Source organism: Semicossyphus pulcher, unplaced genomic scaffold, assembly GCF_022749685.1.
Source record: "Semicossyphus pulcher isolate SPU_LCO1_2020_fin unplaced genomic scaffold, fSemPul1.0.p SCAF_10, whole genome shotgun sequence".
Lineage (NCBI taxonomy): Eukaryota > Metazoa > Chordata > Actinopteri > Labriformes > Labridae > Semicossyphus > Semicossyphus pulcher.
In genome coordinates this window covers 25,582,470-25,602,022 of record NW_027211604.1, presented here as the reverse complement: position 1 = coordinate 25,602,022, position 19,553 = coordinate 25,582,470, and the positions used below count along the sequence as shown (strand labels likewise).

General features: G+C 42.7%; 1 protein-coding gene across 2 annotated transcripts in view; it reads right to left on the bottom strand.

The window, feature by feature from the left end:
- The window catches only part of cltca (clathrin, heavy chain a (Hc)), a 39,089-nt gene that overhangs the window by 7,346 nt on the left and 12,190 nt on the right, over positions 1-19,553 (bottom strand). For both annotated transcript variants that reach the window (XM_069676717.1, XM_069676726.1), the window contains exons 2-21: positions 18,845-19,052; positions 14,931-15,199; positions 14,623-14,784; positions 14,422-14,535; positions 13,843-14,016; positions 9,360-9,557; positions 9,033-9,233; positions 8,408-8,560; positions 7,887-8,009; positions 7,042-7,179; positions 6,782-6,946; positions 6,500-6,680; positions 5,461-5,624; positions 3,294-3,419; positions 3,060-3,202; positions 2,642-2,876; positions 2,414-2,536; positions 2,182-2,327; positions 1,913-2,096; positions 1,637-1,829 (exon numbers count right to left, since the gene is read on the bottom strand). In XM_069676717.1, the coding sequence (XP_069532818.1) occupies positions 1,637-1,829; positions 1,913-2,096; positions 2,182-2,327; positions 2,414-2,536; positions 2,642-2,876; positions 3,060-3,202; positions 3,294-3,419; positions 5,461-5,624; positions 6,500-6,680; positions 6,782-6,946; positions 7,042-7,179; positions 7,887-8,009; positions 8,408-8,560; positions 9,033-9,233; positions 9,360-9,557; positions 13,843-14,016; positions 14,422-14,535; positions 14,623-14,784; positions 14,931-15,199; positions 18,845-19,052 (3,400 nt within the window). The remainder of the gene's footprint in view (positions 1-1,636; positions 1,830-1,912; positions 2,097-2,181; positions 2,328-2,413; positions 2,537-2,641; positions 2,877-3,059; positions 3,203-3,293; positions 3,420-5,460; positions 5,625-6,499; positions 6,681-6,781; positions 6,947-7,041; positions 7,180-7,886; positions 8,010-8,407; positions 8,561-9,032; positions 9,234-9,359; positions 9,558-13,842; positions 14,017-14,421; positions 14,536-14,622; positions 14,785-14,930; positions 15,200-18,844; positions 19,053-19,553) is intronic.

Here is a 19,553-nt window from a genome sequence, read left to right as displayed (position 1 = left end):
CAGACATGTTTAGCTGTTGTGTTTCTACATGAAATCTTTTCTGGCCGATGTGGTACTCTGCCTCAACCGTATTTTATGCCTATTAAGGATGAACCAATCAGTCTGGATTGATGTATCGGTTCAGTGACTAAAAAACAAATATCATCAAGGAAAAATTAAATATAAGCACCTTATAATCACATAGTCCTTTATTTTGAAATTCTCATGGCAACTGTGTGTTCCTGTATCCATCAAAGAGTCAGGCAAATAATGGCAAGCAGCCAAGAAAAAGGCAATTAGCAAACGTGGCATTACTAAGTGTTGAACTAATGTGTCTCTTTATAGTGAACAAAACACAAGTTTGACTTTGGGTCTTTTATTAAATTTAAAATACTTATTTTTCAGTTATAAATCTGGAAGAACTCAGTAATAAAATCATGCAGTATTTTATTTGTTTCTAGCTGCGCAGCTTATTGTATTTAATAGTGCAATGATGTTGTTCTATTTCAACATTAACCCACAAATCAAACCAAAAAAATAATACTATGCACTTTCAATAACAAATTGCTGCAGTAACTACAGTTACAGCGAATACCCCTGGAGGACAAACCTCAAACAACAAACTCAACGACACAGCTGATGTGCTGCATATTGATCGCCTTCAATCGAAGTGGCACTGGCATAAATCAGACCTCTGCTTATAGACATTAAGCAGCTCACAATGAGTCAGGTTTGATTCTCGGCCTCTACACTTTGGTCTCTTCAGTACCTCATTGGAGGAAACGGAACAACATGGCCTTGAGACACTTTAGATACCATGAAATTAAATCTAGGACTGCTTCTTAAAAATAAATGATTCAAAGCAACAGTCTGGAAGACATCAAGTGGACTCAGTCTAACCTCTGCACTCTTGTTATTTTGGCTGTCATTGTAAACAGAGAAATGCAGGAATTACAGTTTGGAATTACTAACTGTTTAATGGGAGCCGTATTATCCACATAGGTCTCCTCCACTTAAAAATAAATAAACCCAGTGATAAAAACCAGTAAAAACTCCAGTAAAAACTAGTGTTTCTCTGATGCTCTTTGGCAGACACATGGGCTGGAGAGGAAAGACAGGATGGGCTGCATTGTGCTCAGCCAGTTTTTAGCTTTTCCGTCATTTCTGAGGTTTAAATTGGAAGCTGAATTATTCACAGAAGTCTCCTCTTTTTCAAAACTGACAGGTCAGGATATCAAAAGTGGTAAAAAAAACAAAACTCTTACGCTACTCAGCTGGGCTTCAGGGACTACGACAAACTATAGAGCACTATCTGACTACAAACCTTTATCTGTTTAAATGATATAGTTAAAATGGTTCTGTGACTTAAAACACTGTGAATTGTTTTTATGTCTGCCTGACAGAAGGCACATTTATGGACAAAAATAAAAGTGCAATCTTACAGGTAAATGACTCTCATATAGGCCGATAGAAGAGCTTAGAGTGGCAACGAATTGAGAACAATAAACAGAATAGTTGAAGCCAATTTAACTCGCAAAGTTCTGAGAAAGGTACAATACCAGTCAAAAGTTTGGACACATTTTCTCATACAAGTACATCCCCAATAAAATCCCAACAAATGTGTTTTTCTCTGCCATCTTTCAGCAAGTCTCCTTACCGCTCTTATCAGCAGCCTGCACCACCTCCATGTATGCAGAGGGGTCATCAGCTTTGATGTAGGAGTCGATGGCCTCTTTAACCAGCTCCTTCTGCAGCTGAGCCTTCGCCAGCTGGCTCCACACGGCCGGCTCATTGCAGCGTTCTGCAAACTCATAGGCCCGGTCCAGGTTGCCAATGTGCTCGATCAGCACCTAGGTGAAAAAAAACCCTGAATGATCCTCACTTCTTCAGTCAATATGGCAGCAGTCTGGCTGTTTAGAAGCTACTGACTGACCTGCACAGCAGAGGTGTTGACGTCAAACTTCTTGAAGATGGCGAAGGCCTCCTCGTAGAGCTCATTGCTGATGGCGATGTTAGCGATGTCGGGGGCGTCGTAGTTGTCCAGCCTGCTGATGTACTCCATCACGCGGGTGCGGTCGGCTTTGATCGCTGTGAGGATCAGCAGGTTCTGCAGATTTCTGTGGGAAACAGAGAAACAGATCCCTCAGCACAATTTTACGTACAAGAAACCAGATAACAATCCACCTTATCCCAGCTACACACCTGTGCTCGCTGAAGACTGAGTTGTCCAACACGATCTTCTCCAGCAGCTCGATGAGCTCGTTGGGCAGGTCTGCGGTCATGAAGGCCTTGACTGTGACGGACACCTCCTCTGGGTCCTGGGTCTCTGAGAGAGCTGTCTGAACCACCTGAGGGCAACGGAACAGAGGGTTAGAGAAAAACATGACAGTTGCATTAAAAGAGAAAAAGACTCGTGTTGTGTGTTCTTCTTTACCTGGTCGATGAGTGGTCGTCTGAAGGGGTTAGTCTCCAGCAGCACGCTGGCCCACAGGTCGGGGTCCTTGCGGCGGACCAGGTAGCGAGACAAGCTCTTGAACAGGGAGTTCTCATTGCAGACCTGATAAAAAAAAAGAACAAAAATTAAAACACTTTCTGCTTCAGTTTAACACAGAATGTTGTAAATACATGTGACAGACAGGCAAGTACAACATTTCCTGCTCACATTGATCAGCTCCTGGTCACACTGTCCTCTCTCGTAGGCCACGCAGGCCAGGTGGGGGTCCCTCTTCTCGCAGTACTTCCCCACCACGCGGCTGTCGTAGTACGGGTTCTCCCTCAGGAAGCGTTCGGGGTTGTTGTTGCTGTCGATGTAGATCTTAGCCAGAGCATTATGGGTAGCGGGCTCCTCACAGCCTTCATGGATACGAGACTCCAGCCAGGGCAGCAGCAGCTTCAGTCTGTGAGAGAAAACGGGTGTCAGGACATTACTCCATTACTCATTACCACTGTAAAACTGCGTCAAAAACTGACCAGGTAGACCTAATGTCAGACACCCGTAATCTTATGACTCAAATTTATAGTTTCAACTTCCCCATTACGTTGGAGGACAAATTAGTTATGATAAGAAACTAGGGCAGCACCTGTTCCTCTTTTCCACCTCAGCGACCAGCTCATCAGTAGAGAACTGTCCCCTCACGACCAGGATCAGGCTCTTGATGACGTCCTCGGAGCAGTCCACATCCAGGAGACCACCGACCACAACAGGCAGACGGCTGGGATTCACCTGAGACGCAAAACAATACAGCTCATTAGATTATCTCTGTAATAAGGATGGATTATGATAGTCATCTGAATGCCTCTCTATCGAGCCTTACCTTCTGCACATAGATCTCGATGTACTTCTGCAGGTTGTTGCGGTACAGGTAGAGCACCAGGTCGTGGACGAAGTCGAAGCGGTCGCAGACGATGATGAGGGGCAGCTGGTCGGTGAGCTTGGCTTCCTGTTCGTTACACACAATTAAGGGAAACAGACGAGGTTCAGCAAGATCGTGCCACCAGAAAAAACATCTACATACAAGCCATGAAACAACAACCAACCCAGACGCAACAGGGTCGATCTCCTACCAAAACCAGAGCTTCATTTGACTTATGGTTCAGACGTCATGTCACACGATTTAGACTTTATTTTCAGCACTGACAGCTTTGCCAGTGACTATTCCTTTGTCATGTTAACAACATATTCCGTTTGCATATCCCGAAACAGGCCTCATAAATATAGCCTATTTAGATGAGGACATGTGGAGTATGTTGATACTATTCTGTTGAGACCGTTTGTCATTCTTCGTCATCACCCACTCCAACAGTGACATTGGAGTCTCTAAAAGTTCAGCTGCATGCTACCCATAAGCTACCGGTGTTATCTTTGAGGTGTTTTCTTTTTACCTTCGGAAGTGGGAAAAGATGTCAGGGGTGGAAAGAAATGTTTTAACTCAGAATTCAAACTGTGACACAGTCAAGCATCAGAGTAACTGAGACTGAAAATGAAATTTGAAATATAATTTTCCAGCTTCACAGTTAACCAGTGGTGTAACGGATCGCAGTTGATCCGTACAGTTTGTTGAGCTTAGCAGCTGCTGCAGCACTTGCTTCACCACGGTGCTTCACATAGCGCTGCAAATAGGAGCGCATCAGCCCACAGAGATCCGCTCTATAACTTTAAAACACGGCAGGCTTTTAAAAATATTTCTACACGAGGTGTACGTACTTCACTGCACACTGGCTGCTTTGTATCAAACAGAGCTTTCACGTTTCTACTTTCACTACACTTACTTTCAACTCCACAAATTATTGAAACAGTAGCAATGTCAAGCAATAATAACCGATACATTTTATAGTTATATGGAGATGCATTGTTAATCTCTATATATATATTTTTTTACCGATCAGAAAAATGATCCGATCCATGACTGAAAACCGAGAAATGATCCGAACCGTGAGTTTTGAGATCCGTTACACCCCTACAGTTAACCTTCCTAAAGTGAAAAATCACATTATTAACACGATATCAAGGGGAGAAAATAAAAGGTTCGTCACTACAACAAATGGACGTCACGATTAAAAAAAGTATGTAAAGTCACAGAACAAGACCTCTAAATAAAGTAGCTTTCCTACTTATTATGTGGCAGAGAGCTGCTAGTTGTCAGGTCAACCTGAATGTCCACTACTTATCTGAACCACAATGAACACTGCCATCCAAACTCATACAGGATTAACAAACTGGGATTGTGCACCTCGTCGGTATCATCCAAGAACATGCTGCACTGTCTCTAGACTCCTATGATGGGACTACACACTTTACACACACACACACAACTTTAATGTCTTCATATATTCACCATTTACAGCAATAACACACAAAACACCCAATGAGTAGCTAATGTTACAGAAAGTTCAGAGAGCACTGGTTGCACCCCAGTGGGTGTATGGATTGTGGTGTATAGGAATATACGCCTCCATACAAATCCCAGTTTCAATCCTGGGCCTTGAATTAAGGGGGAGGGGTGAAAGTCAGAAAAAAGGGAGAAGTCCTGACCGTGGGGGAGGATAGATTTACCTGATTCAAGTCCTGCCAATCCAAAGACAAAAGAGGAGAAGCACAAAAGATAATTGACTGCCATCAGGATGGTTGTTTTGAACATTTAAAACCAATACAGGAAAATCACTCGGGATCTTCTAGTGACAGTAATTGTTTTGTCATTTATAAATAAGGGGTCAAAATCTATGAAAAGATCTTCAAGGAAGGTGTAATATGAATGAAAGAGTAATCTAAAAAATTGCAACACTAGAAAGTGTTGCCTTCAGACCAAGATGGAGTAAAAAAGGTTCAGGCAAAATTTTAAGATGACAAAAGTTAGATCAGGACCAGAAAGATGGATGTGCGGGAGAGAGAGAGAGAGAGAGAGAGAGAGAGAGTGACAAAGAAAGGAGCAGGTAAAGGAAGCTGTCAGTGTTTGATCGCTCCGGCTGTCCCTGCAGCTTTACCTTCAGGAAGTTCTTGACGCGCTCGGGGTCGTAGCAGTTGCTCTCTCTGCAGATCCTCTCCACCTCTTTGATCTGGCCCGTCTTGCAGGCGGCCTGGATGTATTTGAAGTGCACTTCAGGGTCCTGACTGAAGTTCACAATAGAGCCCAGGAAGTAGAAAAGACCTGAGAGACGCAGACAGTCACTTATGTTAAACCTCAAAAGATATGCAGCTGTGTCTACAGCTCCACCTAACTAATGATAGCATCATGGATCCAGTAATACATGAGGAAAAGATATAACTGTCATTAAAATGCAGCATTTTGTCTTCCCAGCTTACTTAACCTTCATTCTCTGTTATTCCAGTGGTAGTAGAGGAACTGAGCTGATTCAGCTGCAGGCCATTTTGTACAGTCTATTGATTGCCTCTGCTGTGGCCTACTTGTCTAATTGATAGTTCGGAGACATGTATCTAAGCTCATAGACAGGGGGAGGGGATTAAATGGCTGCATAAATAAAGCTAGGAAGGAAAAGTCAGACACCACGCTCGATTTTTAACCTGGTTACAAGTTACATTTTCTGGCTACGGGCCATTGTTGATAATGAACCCTATCTAGAGTATAAATCTCTTATAGACCAGGGTTAGGGAGTAACGGAATACAAGTAACGAAATACAAGTAACGAAATACAAGTAACGGTGTTACTTAATTAGGATACAAAAACAGGCAACTGTATTCTGTTACAGTTACAGAAGAAAAGGTCATTAGCTTACAGATACATTTAATAAAAATGGGGATTACCAGCAGGATTAAATACATTTTAAAATGAAGACGGTATAATACCAAAGATGCTCTATAACACCATGCACCTGCGCGCACACGTTACGACACACAAGTCTCAGAACACCACTCCAGCTGCCAGCGACAGTCTCAGGTTGCCATGGCAACTGTGGTGAAAACAACGCTCTCACTGGGTGGAAAATGGGAGCAACATCGCAGTACAGTGTCAAAGATTCAAATGTCATAGCAACAGTGTGCCAGTATAAAGTTCGGGATCTCACCTTCAAAGCTCTTGAAGGACTCAAAGAGCTCAGTCAGAGCCTGTGTGGTGAGCTGTTCGTGGTACTTAGAAGCCACCTGGACGCAGATCTGCAGGTTCTGGCGGATGTTGGCCGACAGCATGGCCCTGAGGCACTCCAGAGAGTCCTCCACCGACAGAGAGCCAAAGAAGTTCACCAGCCACTGGAGGAGAAGGAGAGGATGTCAATGACAATCAATGAACATTTGACAGGGAAAAAAATGTCTGTTGCCTTGACATAATTTCATTGGTAATTGAAGCCTACCTCTGGGTTGAGCAGGTGTGTGTGCACCACAGCACGCTTGATGTCGTACAGGTCGGTGTAGTGCTCCAGAGCTCTTTGCAGGAGTCCTGCCTTCTCACACAGCTGGGCGATGTGGGCACGGTCGTAGTTGGTGAACATTTGGTTGCCCAGGATAGCGTCAGCAACCTGCACCCAGAACATCAAGCAATACAAAGAAAGGTTACAAAAAAATGCATTGCAGCTTTATAAATGGGAGTTGAATAATGTAAAGATGTGTCCACCTGTGGAGCATGCATGAGGTTCATCTCCAACAGGCGAGTCTGCAGAGGTCCCTCTGAGGGTCGGTTGTTCTTCAGAGCATCCAGGAGGAAAGAGGTGCACTGCTGGATCAGGTTGTACTCCATGAACACATCCACGATCTGCACAGACACAGAGACATACAGGTGAGAATTACAGCTCAAGAAGAAAAGAGAGACCATGCTTGTGTTGCTGCTTAAACCTGTCTTTGAACTAAATTAAGTCATACTTTACTACAGCTTTAAGTACATAACACTTCCCTCTAACAAGCAAAGTTCTGCACCACAGAAGGGATTGAACCTGAGATAAGCACGAAGACCAAATATAAATTTAAGCTACCTGATGGCCACCTGCAATGAAAAGGGAGAGTTGGCTGAATAAAACCCATTTCCACTTCTAACGATTGAAGAGAGCCTCTGATGCAATATGTGTTTTATTCTTAAAACTCCTGTTCCGGCCAGTGCAGCACTTTCTGCGACACAGAGCGCTGCGTCAGCAGTCGACATTTGCAGTGCAGAGTGTCTGCAGGAAGCAGAGGAAGAGCTAGATTTCCTTTATACTACAGGAAAGCCGAGGTTGCTGGCCTGTCATCTGACTCAAATATACGTTGTAAGATTTCAAGGAATGTTAGGATTGACTTGTTAAAGGCAGACATGAGATAAGAAAAGTTAGATCCCACCCTAACCATAAGGATTAGAGTACAACTCGTTGACCCTGTGACAGTTTTAACTCCAACTAAACTCATCACAGTCATAATTTAGAAGTACTTTATTAGACAGGTCCCCCTAATCCTGATGGATCACTGAAATCCTTCATCCCCTCCGCTGACCTGTGTGATATCAGCCAGTGGCTCTTCATCCTGGACCAGCATCTGGGCAAACTGCAGGCCTTGTTCTGGGTTGATCCGCATCACATTCCTGAGCAGGAAGATCCAGTCTGGAGTGTAGCCCACCTGAAACAAACAAAAGAACATACACCATCTTTAATCACTTCATCTTTTTCTACACGATCCTGTTTAAATTGATCTAAAATAAAAACTCTAATAGTGAAATGATCGTGTGTATCACAGGTGTTTGCTTATTCCTCTTTAAATGTATGTCTAATAAAAACTATAATAGCTGGAGCACAACATAATAAGCTCTAGGTTGTATAGATTTTAGGAAGCATATGAAGACACTGCAAGAGCTCAGTGGGTTAAATTCCTTAAACCAAACTGATACCTAACCTTTGAAAGGGGCCTTATGTACGGTTGTCTTTCTCAAAATGCATTTCTTAAGGTGTTTAATTTCCTCTATTTGGTAACCATCAAATCTGAAGAGGTCAAGTTGCGTCTCAGGCGGACAGACGTACCTTCTTGGCGTACAGGACGATCTTGGGGAACTGACCGGTCTCTGCAAAGCACTGAATGACTTTGTTGGGGACGTTGGCCCTCAGGTAGACACTCAGAGCCAAGGTGGGATCGACTGCCTTCACCAGGTCACCCAGTTCCTCTGAACACTCCAGCTGAAACACAGGACGAGTAATGTCAGCAATGGAAGCTACTTAACTTATATTTCTTCTTTCTTTTACTTTACATCTTAATCTGTTTTTATAAGTTACTTAAAAAGGCTAAAAGGGCAAAGAGCAAATTTATAATAAAAATGCACACAGAATGCACCTATGTACAACATATAAAAGAGCATACTGACATGAAGAAAAAGAGAAGAAATTATGTTTAAAGAATGGACTACAGACTAAATATATGCTGACGACATAATGAGTGAATATTCAAGGTTTGATTCACAGATTCTCTCGTTATTCATTGCTGCAGCTTTGAACCGCCCTAAAGTACAGTTTCAGACTGTAACGTCATGAATTCCTTGCATAACAGGCGGCGTCACATGATCCAGCATAACAGGCGTGTCGTGTAAACAAACAGGCAGATCAGGAAGAGCCTCTTCCTCTGAGTGAATGCAGAGATGGAGATCTACAATACCTTGTCTTCCTTCAGCCACTTCTCCAACAGTTGCTTTCGTCCCTGCTGCAGGACGGGCCTGCAGAGCTCCAGGGACTCGAACTTGTTGAGCTGGCCCTGGTCCAACAGGATACCAAAGTACTGCAGCAGGGGGGAGGTCTGGCCTGCCTGAGTTGGAACGCCCTGGAAGCGACGGATGGTGTCTGGAGTTCTCAGGATACCCTGAGCGGAAAGGACGAATGAATGTGAGGAGATCTAAGCGACTGATAAATAACACAATCAATAATTTTAAGGTTTTTGTTCAGGCTGTCTCACAGATCTGTTGATTCATGTGAACAGGATGAGTACCTTTGGTGCATTGGCAGCAACCTTGGCCGCCTCAGAGTAGTTCCCAGCAGCAAAAAGGTTGTTGAACTTGCGAGCAAAGAGCTCTTCACCGCCGGCGAGGTTGTTACGGACAGCCAAGCGGAGAGCCAGATCTGGATTCTGGAGCACGTTAGTGATGTAGGGGATGATGTTTTCCTCTTCCACACAGACTGACAGCACCTGTGTAACAGAGACAAACAAGAAAGTTGTGTTAAAGTACACAAGAGAATTGACTCAGGGTAACATTGTTTTTATGCAGCCAGATTTTATCCTGTAAGTTTGTAAAAACCTGATGAAAATAGTTTGAAAAAAGTTTTTCTATGAGGACAGAATTTTGTCACGTAATATCGGCATCAAACCTAAACCTTTAAAGCAATTTCATGATGCCAGACAGATTTACAATGTCCAAATTTAATCATAAGAGTTAGGCTCTAGTGGAAGCACACTCCTGTCATCTTAAAACTTTGGTATAAGGTGGTCACAAAACTCAAACATTCCCTTTAGTCAGTCATTTTATTGACATAGTGATAAGAACAAACCGCTTTATTATCAGAGGTCTTTAGGTTTTGGTTCATTCAAATAGACTAAGTGTAGTGACGTAAACATTGTCAACAACATGTGAGTGCTTGCTCCAGCACCAAACACATAGCTGCAAACCAGGTAGACAGTACACATGGAGGGTACCCTGTGGAGGCGCAGGAATGTGACGAGTTGGACAGTAGCTTTCTTCCACAGACACGTTGTGTAGCGTGGTGCTGGGGGAAAGCTATGAAGAAAGAAAATGCCTCAGTAGCCGCCTGCTAGCTCATAATGCTGACCCAGCAAATGCTACAGCCTCAATCAAAGCGGTTAACACAAACCACTGAATACACGAGGTCAGCTGTGTATCTAGTTGTAGTCTTGTAAATAATGCAAGATACACAGTTTATGGTAGGAATGAGTCAATCTGCAGTGAAGCAACCTCAGTAAGACCAGGCGCTGCTCACGGAGTTTTAGTTCTCTGCAAACATGTTTATCTTTGTAAAGGAATCCTAACATGTGCTTCTATTTTCTGTCCTAAGTGTCAGATGAACTCAGATGTCCCCCAGAATGTTCAGCCAGCCTTTGAATTAAAACACCAATAAATCGACCATTTGATGAATGGCCTTTAGTTATCTGAACTAATCTTACACACATCAAGACGACACCGACAAAAATCAACACAATCTTTATTCACGTCCTGTGCCAGAAATCAGCAGAGTGAGCAAGCTCAGCAGAATCTGACTGTGTGCAAAAGCATTAAACTCCATTAAACCCCGTCTGGCCTTGGGTAGAGGCTGCTGAATGCAAATGTATTATTAGTGGGTCAGTGTAACGCACGGCTTTTGTGAGCAGTCTGGCAGCAGAGAGGGCGGAGAATGAGCTGAATGAAAAGAACAGGATGAAGGAAAGAGGAGGAGGGGGCTGAAGGAGAAAGAAAGCCAATGTCGGCCCCTCTACAAACAAGACCAGCAGGTCAGCGCCCCAGCTTTCAGCAGGGGTGACTAGACCTCATTCTTCCTGCCACCAAGCAGAGTCACTAATTCAGTGTAACGTGGGTGGACTAATTGGTGGTAGTTGAAATAAAACAGGGACAGAAAAGGAGGAGTAATAAAAGGTCTCTTAGTGGAAACTCTGTACGTAGGAGTGGGCAGGGAGGAGGATTCAGACTCAGAGAGATGAAGAAGTAATTATCTAAGGCAGGGATGATCATGTGAATCAAACAGGGCAGAGTCTGACGGAAAACTTGCCAAAAACTGTTCTCAACTACAGCACCCAGCATCAGATGACACATGAGCCGTTGTATCAAGTGATGCACTTGTCCAGACACACACAGCAGAGTAAACCTGCAGGGCAGACTTCACAGGTCTCTGCCACGCTAATGACGTGGATGATAAGGTGGAGGTTGTGATTGGATGAGAGGAACAGCACTAAGAGGATTGAGGGCACCAGGCTGTGCCTCTCACTTCAGATCATGTGCTGATGGGTGGTGGGTCGGCCTTTACTTCCCCCTCTTTTGCTCTGTTGCTCTCTCTATTACTCCTGTCCCTGCCTTGTGTGTGTGCAGCACAAACATGCATGTCATTGCCTGCCACATACACACTGCTCGGCCTGAGGCTGATATTCAAAAAGGGCTGCACAATTATGGCCAAAATTATCATAATAAATATTTTGATCATTTGGATCTTGTGAAGAAACCTCAGATTATTCTTCTTGGCCTTCATGCATTAATTATGGAGCAGTTAGTGAAATTCTTTCAGGTGGTTTAACAGGTAAGTAATGTTGCTTTGCTGGACAGACACAAGTCTCATTTACTCTGCATATGATTTGGTTTTGCTTCACATAAATTTCCCTACATCTGAAGTGTATCATGGCAAGTTTTTCTAGGGACTAGTTCTTCACATTCAGCAGCAGACATTTTCATTTTACCCATCTGCTCTCTGTCATATTACTTATTATGTGCAATGCATGCCCCCGTGCACATGACAGCTTCCAAAAGGTGAAGCTAAAACATCTAAATTGTGCCCTGGTGGCTGACTGCTATTGAAGGAATTGCTCGATTTGACATGCAGTTAAGTTTTCTATCAGGGTTGCACCAATTTTTAATGTCAGTATCACGTACAATCATGTTCATTATATTGCAGGAAGATTAAAATTTGATTGCAAATGACTAATCAAGACTACAACTTAAGGTACTACCAGTGTAAGCAGTGTGGACGCAACTGGAGTAGAGCTGCACCTAACAACTAATTTATCGATTACTCTAAAGATGATGTTTTTAGATTTTAGTCTCCAAATTCCGTGACTATGTGATGATATTAATAATGATAAAAATGAATAAGAAGAAGAAGACCGAGTTTTTCCCAGCTGGACCTGAACGCATCTCTCCCCGTCTCGTTGTAACTTGTGTCGTGAAGTGCACATTACAGTGGTCGAGCTAGTACGAGAGACAGAGCGGCAGAGTGACGGTGCATACGAGCGGAGCAGAGAGAAAGTTAAGCTTATAATTGACATCGTACTGGGGCTTCATTCAAAACGTTTGAGGCTCAAGCCAGCACTTCCCAGAACGTGCCGCCCAGCAATGAGTGATCCGCTTCTGCACGCCATAACTTTACTGTGCTCCAGCTCTTAACTCAGCCCTATTGTTTTTCCGACACACGTTATACAAATCGAGGTATTTCAGTAATCGATGGCGTCGATTACGTCGACGAGTCGCCCCAGCCTTAAACTGGATTGAGGGAAACACACAAGTAGATATCAGACACTGTCTAGTAACAGGAGTTCCAAAACCAGGAGGCTTATCTTCATGGTGCTACGATGTTTTTTCATGTCCATCCATGATGTCAAGAACTTAGCACCTCATTTTGGTTCGGGGGGCTGCTTTCTGTATTGCTTTTTTCTGACAGCACAACCCCTGAGGTTAACCCCCTCTTGTCTGTTGTAATCTAATAATCAATCACACACACTGGATGGTTAGTGCGAAAGAGTCAGAGAGAAGGAAGGTTTTTAGGAGGTTTATTTTTACTGTATTTACTCATCATAAACTTTGACCTAACTACCGTCATACCACGGCACAAATACTCAATTACAACTCGACTCACTACCATTATTAACTACCATCATGTCATCCTGAACTGAGCAGCACAGTCAGCCCTTTCTGGAGCAGAAAACCAACAATTTAAACAGCATTAAATAAAAATCCCTTCTAAATTTCCAGTCTTCTGGTCAGCTTTTCTTTGCGAGTCCGTCTGTTTCTTGTTGACCAAAGACAGCCATGGATTCAAAGAAATCTATGAGAAAACCATTGCATTAATGTATTACTTAGCATCAGGTTACCAATATTGCTGGTATCCAACCCACTCACAAAACAGTGGCCTATTATCTCCGAGATCAGTGCCTGTGTGTGCGTGTTTCTGTGCGTGTGACGTGTACACACACACATACGCACTTCACTGCCCCGGCATACAACGAGATCTGTCACTGCCCAGGATCAGTTTTCTTCCCTCTGCTCAATTATTCATGTGGTGTGTGGCCTGGCTGGAACATTATTCATCAGCTGGCTGGATCCAGTTCTCCTCTCTGGATCAGCTTTACAAAAGCAGTAAGACACAACCCTCTTCCCTCTCTGTGTGCAACTCTACACCTTGGATTATTTATAATGCCTCCTGGCAAAGTCCGAGCTCGCCTGATGACGACAGACAAACAACGAGTTGTTGTTATTACCCCAATGCAACAACTGATGATGATGTTGTGCTCGTTCACGTTCGTTAAGCTGTAAAAGACTGACATGAGGGGTAAGTTATAAGGACGTGGTTCTGTTGTGGCTGTCTGATAGAGTTTATGAAGATTTGATTTAATCAGCACAATTTAACTTTGACATTAATACGACCGAGCTGCAATGCCAAACATACATTTAATGTCCTCCAGCACTGGTTGATATTCTTACCTGTCCCTTCCTGTTGACTCCGATGATGCCTGAAGTGGCCTCGTGTGGAGCAGTGACGAAGATGGTCTCTCCACTGATGCGGTTCATGTAGATGCAGGTGCCTGTCTCCAGGTCATACAGGTGAATGTAGCCATATTTGGTAATAAGGAAAACCACATCTTGTTTGGAGCTTATCTGAAAAAACAAAACAAAAATGACATTTTCTCTGTTAATCTGATTGTGATAAAGAATAAAAACCTCAAACACCTGCCCTTTCGCTTCATCAGCCTTTCACTTTCACTTTGTCTGAGCAAGGGCTGTCACTTTGTGTTTAACATTTCATCTAAATGTGAGGAAAAAGTAAGTAGACCAACTGTAATGACCGGCTTTCAATTCTAAATTTTGCACCTAACCGCCTACGCAACCCTCGACAGGTGCTCAAGGATTAGACACTCTCTGTAGGTGCGGGTGTGTTACACTACATGCGTTGCATTCTAATAAATTCAAACAAATGCGTTTAAATTCATTCAAAATTGACTCCTGACAAAGTGAACACCCTAGTCTCAGCCAGGTGGTCAGTCTTGGACGTGTGCTCCGTACCTGCATGGCCACAGGGAAGTCGTTCTGGGCCTCTGGAGGGAAGAACACATCCACTGCTTTCTTTGGAAACGGCTGGTTGCCAGTTGGTGGGGTCCCCACTTCAATGATGTGCAACTGTGTAGAAGAAGGGGAAAATAAGTTAGAAATGGCAATGACATTAAAGCCAGTTTTACCTTTCATTATATTATAAATATCACTCACCTTTCCTCCAGCCTGGCCTCTGACAGCAAAGCAGAACAAAGTCGACTCCTCTGTGTTTCCCTCCATCTTGAACTGGGCGAAGCTGGCAGCATGGCCTTCGATGGGCTGAGAGACCTTTCTGTCAACAGAGTAGAGCTGCATGGCTCCCACCACCCGATTTTGCTGAAAAGGCAAAAACAATACACATAAATATGTATAAAAGGTCACTTGCTAACCAACGCTTAAGTTAAAGCTACTGACATATTCACTGTTCTTCTCCACTGAGCTATGTTTGGTATAAATGTAAGAAGACAGGAGCAGCAGGTTACCTGGGCTGAGATGCCGATGAGCAGCAGCCATTTCTGCTTGGCATCAGTTCGGTAGTTGATGATCTGGCAGCCCGCCAGGCTGGAGTGGCGGTCGAAGACTTTCACAGGCTGTGAGTCGCCCTCCATGCTCCAGTGGTAGACGGCAGTGTCAGTCACAAGAGCAACTGTGTTCAGGGAGATCCACTTCCAGAAGGTAACATCGTCCGTCATGGTGTGCGCCTTCATCTTGCTCTTCATCTCGATGTTGAAGATCTGAAGAGTTTTGGCGGCTAGATGAGGAGAGAGAGAGGGCAGAGCCGGGCCCCGGAGGAGTGTTATAGATTCTGACAGTGTGTGCACACAGTACACTTACACAGGAAAAGAAAAACACCAAATTTCAATAGAGAGATTCAAATTTGAAATATTGGTAGTCATGGCACAGAGTTCATCAAGCAAGGACGCCATGACGGATAGAAAGGGGGTGCCATACATGCTGTAGTCGGAAATTGTGTCAAATCTGATGTGTGGTGATAACTGACAAATACATAGTGAAGCAGGTGAAGTTTGACCTGATGATAACCTGATAATAACAGCCTTTTTAAAAAACCCAATTATTGTTTTCTGGGTTTTATATTCTACAAAGTTTCCTTATCCACAAATGTCAAAAAACATACATACATCAATACTGTTATATAACTATGATTAGCTCATATTGGCCGATATATCGTCCAAGGGATATATTGATCGAGCTCTATTGCATACCTTTTAGTATTACAGAAATATACATAAGGCTGTGGCTCAGTGGTAGAGTCGGTTGTCTCTCAATCAGAAGGTTGGGGGTTCGATCCCTGACTGCTACAGTCACATGGCTCCTGAAGGCATAGCCATGGAGTATAAATTTGTATAGATACTGATTGGAGATTGAGACTTAGACCTTTGCCATCAGTGAGTGACATGTAGTGTGAAAGCGGTCAGAAGACTAGAAAAGCACCATATAAGTACAGTCCGTTTACAGCCCAATGTGGAATAATAAACACACAATTTAAGTGAACTGAACACCTCTCTTAAATGATGTCTAATGTATGCACTCAGTGTACATGTCATGTTTTATTATGTCCGACTACGTGGCCCGCCCCATCAAATAAACAGCCTTCATCAAGAGAAACAAAGCAGACAGAGGGTAGAAGCAACAAACAACTCACAAAAAAGGCAAACACATCTGCGTCTGAGTCAAATACACAACAGTGGAGTACGACAGTTAAACAGGTACACAGAGGCACAATTAAAGGGGAAGGGTCTTAAGCAATTGAGAGACTTTTAGAGGAGAGTCGCCTGGAAAGTTTCCAATGATTATTATGGTTGAGTGTTTATAATTGAAGTTTAATATGCTGCGTGATGTCCTGATAACAGATCAGACACTGAAGGTTCAAAAAAGGTTCACTCACCTGGATTTTGTTTTTTTAGTTTGGGTTAATTTAGAGAGCTAAAGCTTTATTAAGAAGCAGTGTGACTTCCTTGTTTGCTCATTATTCAGTTCTCGTCAACAAAGTGAGAAAAAGCAAAGACCAATGCATTAGCACAACCGTCAGGATCATTTTGCCATCACTAAGCCATGGGATCAGAGTACAATAAGCGGTGTGGAGAATGGACCACTTGAAGCTGCAGCCAAATTTCAAAGAGCAAGCAAAGGAATTTTATATCCATGATTTTCATGATCAGCGGTTGGACGTGTGTGTGTGCATTGTGTCCGTCCTTCAGAGATGGTTACATGAAAAGGTTAAGGCTTGATACTGTGTCACATGACAAGGTCGGCTGAGAGGCATCATCATGGTAGACTGAGCAGGAAAGACAGAGGGGGTAGAAAGAGGGATTGTCTTTGATGATCCTACACTGCATGATCAGTGAGGAAAGACAGCTACTACAGATTTCAACACTAAGAAAGCTCTCTAATGCTGCTTCTCATAGTCACAACATATCCTCTGCTTGTTCTAAAGCACTAACATTAAAGAGGCTTTGTTAGCTGTGTAAAATTTAACCAGGCAGAGATAGGACTACTGAAATGTGTCTATATGTCACATGATTGTCAGCAATGAGCTCAATAAAACTTCAGCAGACAATTCCTAACTGCACATTGTGCCACGTCCTCAGTGGAAGAGTCAGCTGTTTAACTAATACATTTAAAGGAAGGAGGGCCACTTCATTAAGCAGAAACACATCAGCATGAACACCAAAATATTTTTTACTTGTTAAACTTGTGTTCTAATCAGAAGTAAGCTTTTAAATGCAATGCAGTTTGGTAGCTATTCAACTGTCTCGTGTCAGAGATTACAGGAATAAAATTATGACAGTTGGGCTAAGTAAAGATTAAAGTTGCTGGAGGCTAAATTCAACAGAGCTGACATCGCCAACAAAATTGATATTGTCCCACTAATTCCTTTCTCTCTCCTCAGTTTAAACATTAACACTAATGACATAAATACATTCAAGCCTGGTTAGAAGTTAACACAATTATGCTAGCAAAATGAGCTAGGTTAAATCCCTAAGCTGTGTCAAAACCTTAAAGGTCAATTTAAGTGATAAAAATAATAACGTAATTTCACAAGGAAACCTGAAGGACCTGAAGGGGGCCTAAGACATGTGCTCTTTTCAGAGAGAGAGTTTAGCCACAAATCCTAAGACACAAGCTGTTGGCTCACAAAATGTTGTTTTCAGAGTTGGATAAGGCCCAGAGCTGAACACAGACAGATGGACACACAGGATTGTTGGTCTCCTGGATCTGCTGAACAGCTTAACTCTGCTTTTCACGCCCTGACAAGTGAGCTTCACAGGCTCAAGTCTCCTCCTGCTGCGGCTCACTCCTCATCTGGAACTAATTATAAAAGGAGGTGGTGCCATCAGGAAGAATCAGATCAATGCAGCTATCAGATGGCCGCAAAGTTTCCACACAGGTTACAAGTCATTGTGTCTATGCTCGCCAGCAGTAATCTTCAAGTGTTTTGTAAAGAGTATCTAAATGAATTGACAAATACAGCTGGGGAACACGTGAAACAGCAGGTGTGGGTAATTACCACTTCACACAGATGGACGAGGACATGGATTACAAATGAAAATTAAGAAGAAATGTGAATTAAAATGAAATCATTTTACCCAGTATTACCACATGTAAAACAGACTCTAAATCACTTGTACATGTAATAAAAATGATGGAATGCCAGCAAGCTATAAGGCTGTGAGAGCTAAATCCTGTTTACGAAGAAATGTTTTCAATGGCCTAGACGTTAGAAAATGTCGAGGGATTATCCAGACATAGATTAAGAAATATTTAATAAATTAGAGCTAATCCATGATTAACTTAGCTAGGCCACTTCCAATGGTACACAATGGTGGATAACGTTTTAATCAATATATGTCATGAACCATGTGTACAGTAATTGGGATAATTTTATAAATGCTTGGAAACAGGATTTTACTTCCACAATGAAGTAGTTAAAGTTCAACTCACCGTCTGCAAACACATAAGAAAGCAGTAAAGAAAAAAAAAAGAACATAGAAAAGACAAAAACAAAAACAACAAAAAAGTCAAAGCAATCATGGATGCTGGACAAAAAGAATAAAAATATGCTATACTGAATATTTACAGGACAAATGTTTGTTGGAAACATACATGTTGGTCAATAAAAACTACCTCACAGTGGAGAGCTAAAGTAGCTGGATGTGTATGGACATAAATAGATGAACATAATCTATAAATACTTTTAATTATTAAAATGATAATGTTACTAAATTGTACAAACATGCCAGAATTTAATGCTGCAGGTCTCTTGAAAGGAGCTGGTTAAAATACAACAGTGATGTAATATAAAGTAGTTCTCTCTGGGTATTCCTACACTGATTTAGACAAATAATGCTTGTGCCATGCAAATAAACGGCCTTACCTTTAAGTGCAATGACTTTGCTGGCTGGGTTCATGATGGCGCTGTCAGCTGAGATGGGCCTGCGGATGGGTGTATTGGGGTCGGCCATGTCGATGATCACCACCTGAGTCTGCTCGCCCACCTTCTCCCGGATACAGATGAACTTATCCGACTCCATGGTCAGGGTGCTGAAGCCTATGTTGGCTGGATTGATCCCTAAGTTTTGGAGCTGAGAGAAAAAGGAGAAATAGTGAGCTTATGTTAGGTTGACCGTAAATACCCTGCAAAAGGTAAGTTAAATATTATTTGGAATTAAAAAGAATGCATAAATGACAGAGTTTGACATTAAAGTAATAATATCAAAGATTTTCATTTAAATAAATGTCTGTTAAGTCACTATCGTTGAGTGAGGTAACACAATGGTGATTGAGCCTATGGCCCACTGATGAAAGCCTTAGCATATGCAGAATTATGGACTGGGTGTCTGGTGTGATATTCGCGGGGAAAAAAAATCACAAGCGGCGCCCGGGTAGTGACGCATTTTCCATCACCCAGCAGTGGTTGGTCTGCCAGTGAGGGTAGGCGGAGCTAAGCGGCTGCTTTTCCGCTTTCTGTAAGTGTTGCGAGTAAACAGTAAACTACTATGGCTGAACAAACAAAGAAAAGATGGATGACTACAGATACAACTTCAACAAGAAGTGAAAATCCAGACAAAAAGAAACAAACTCGA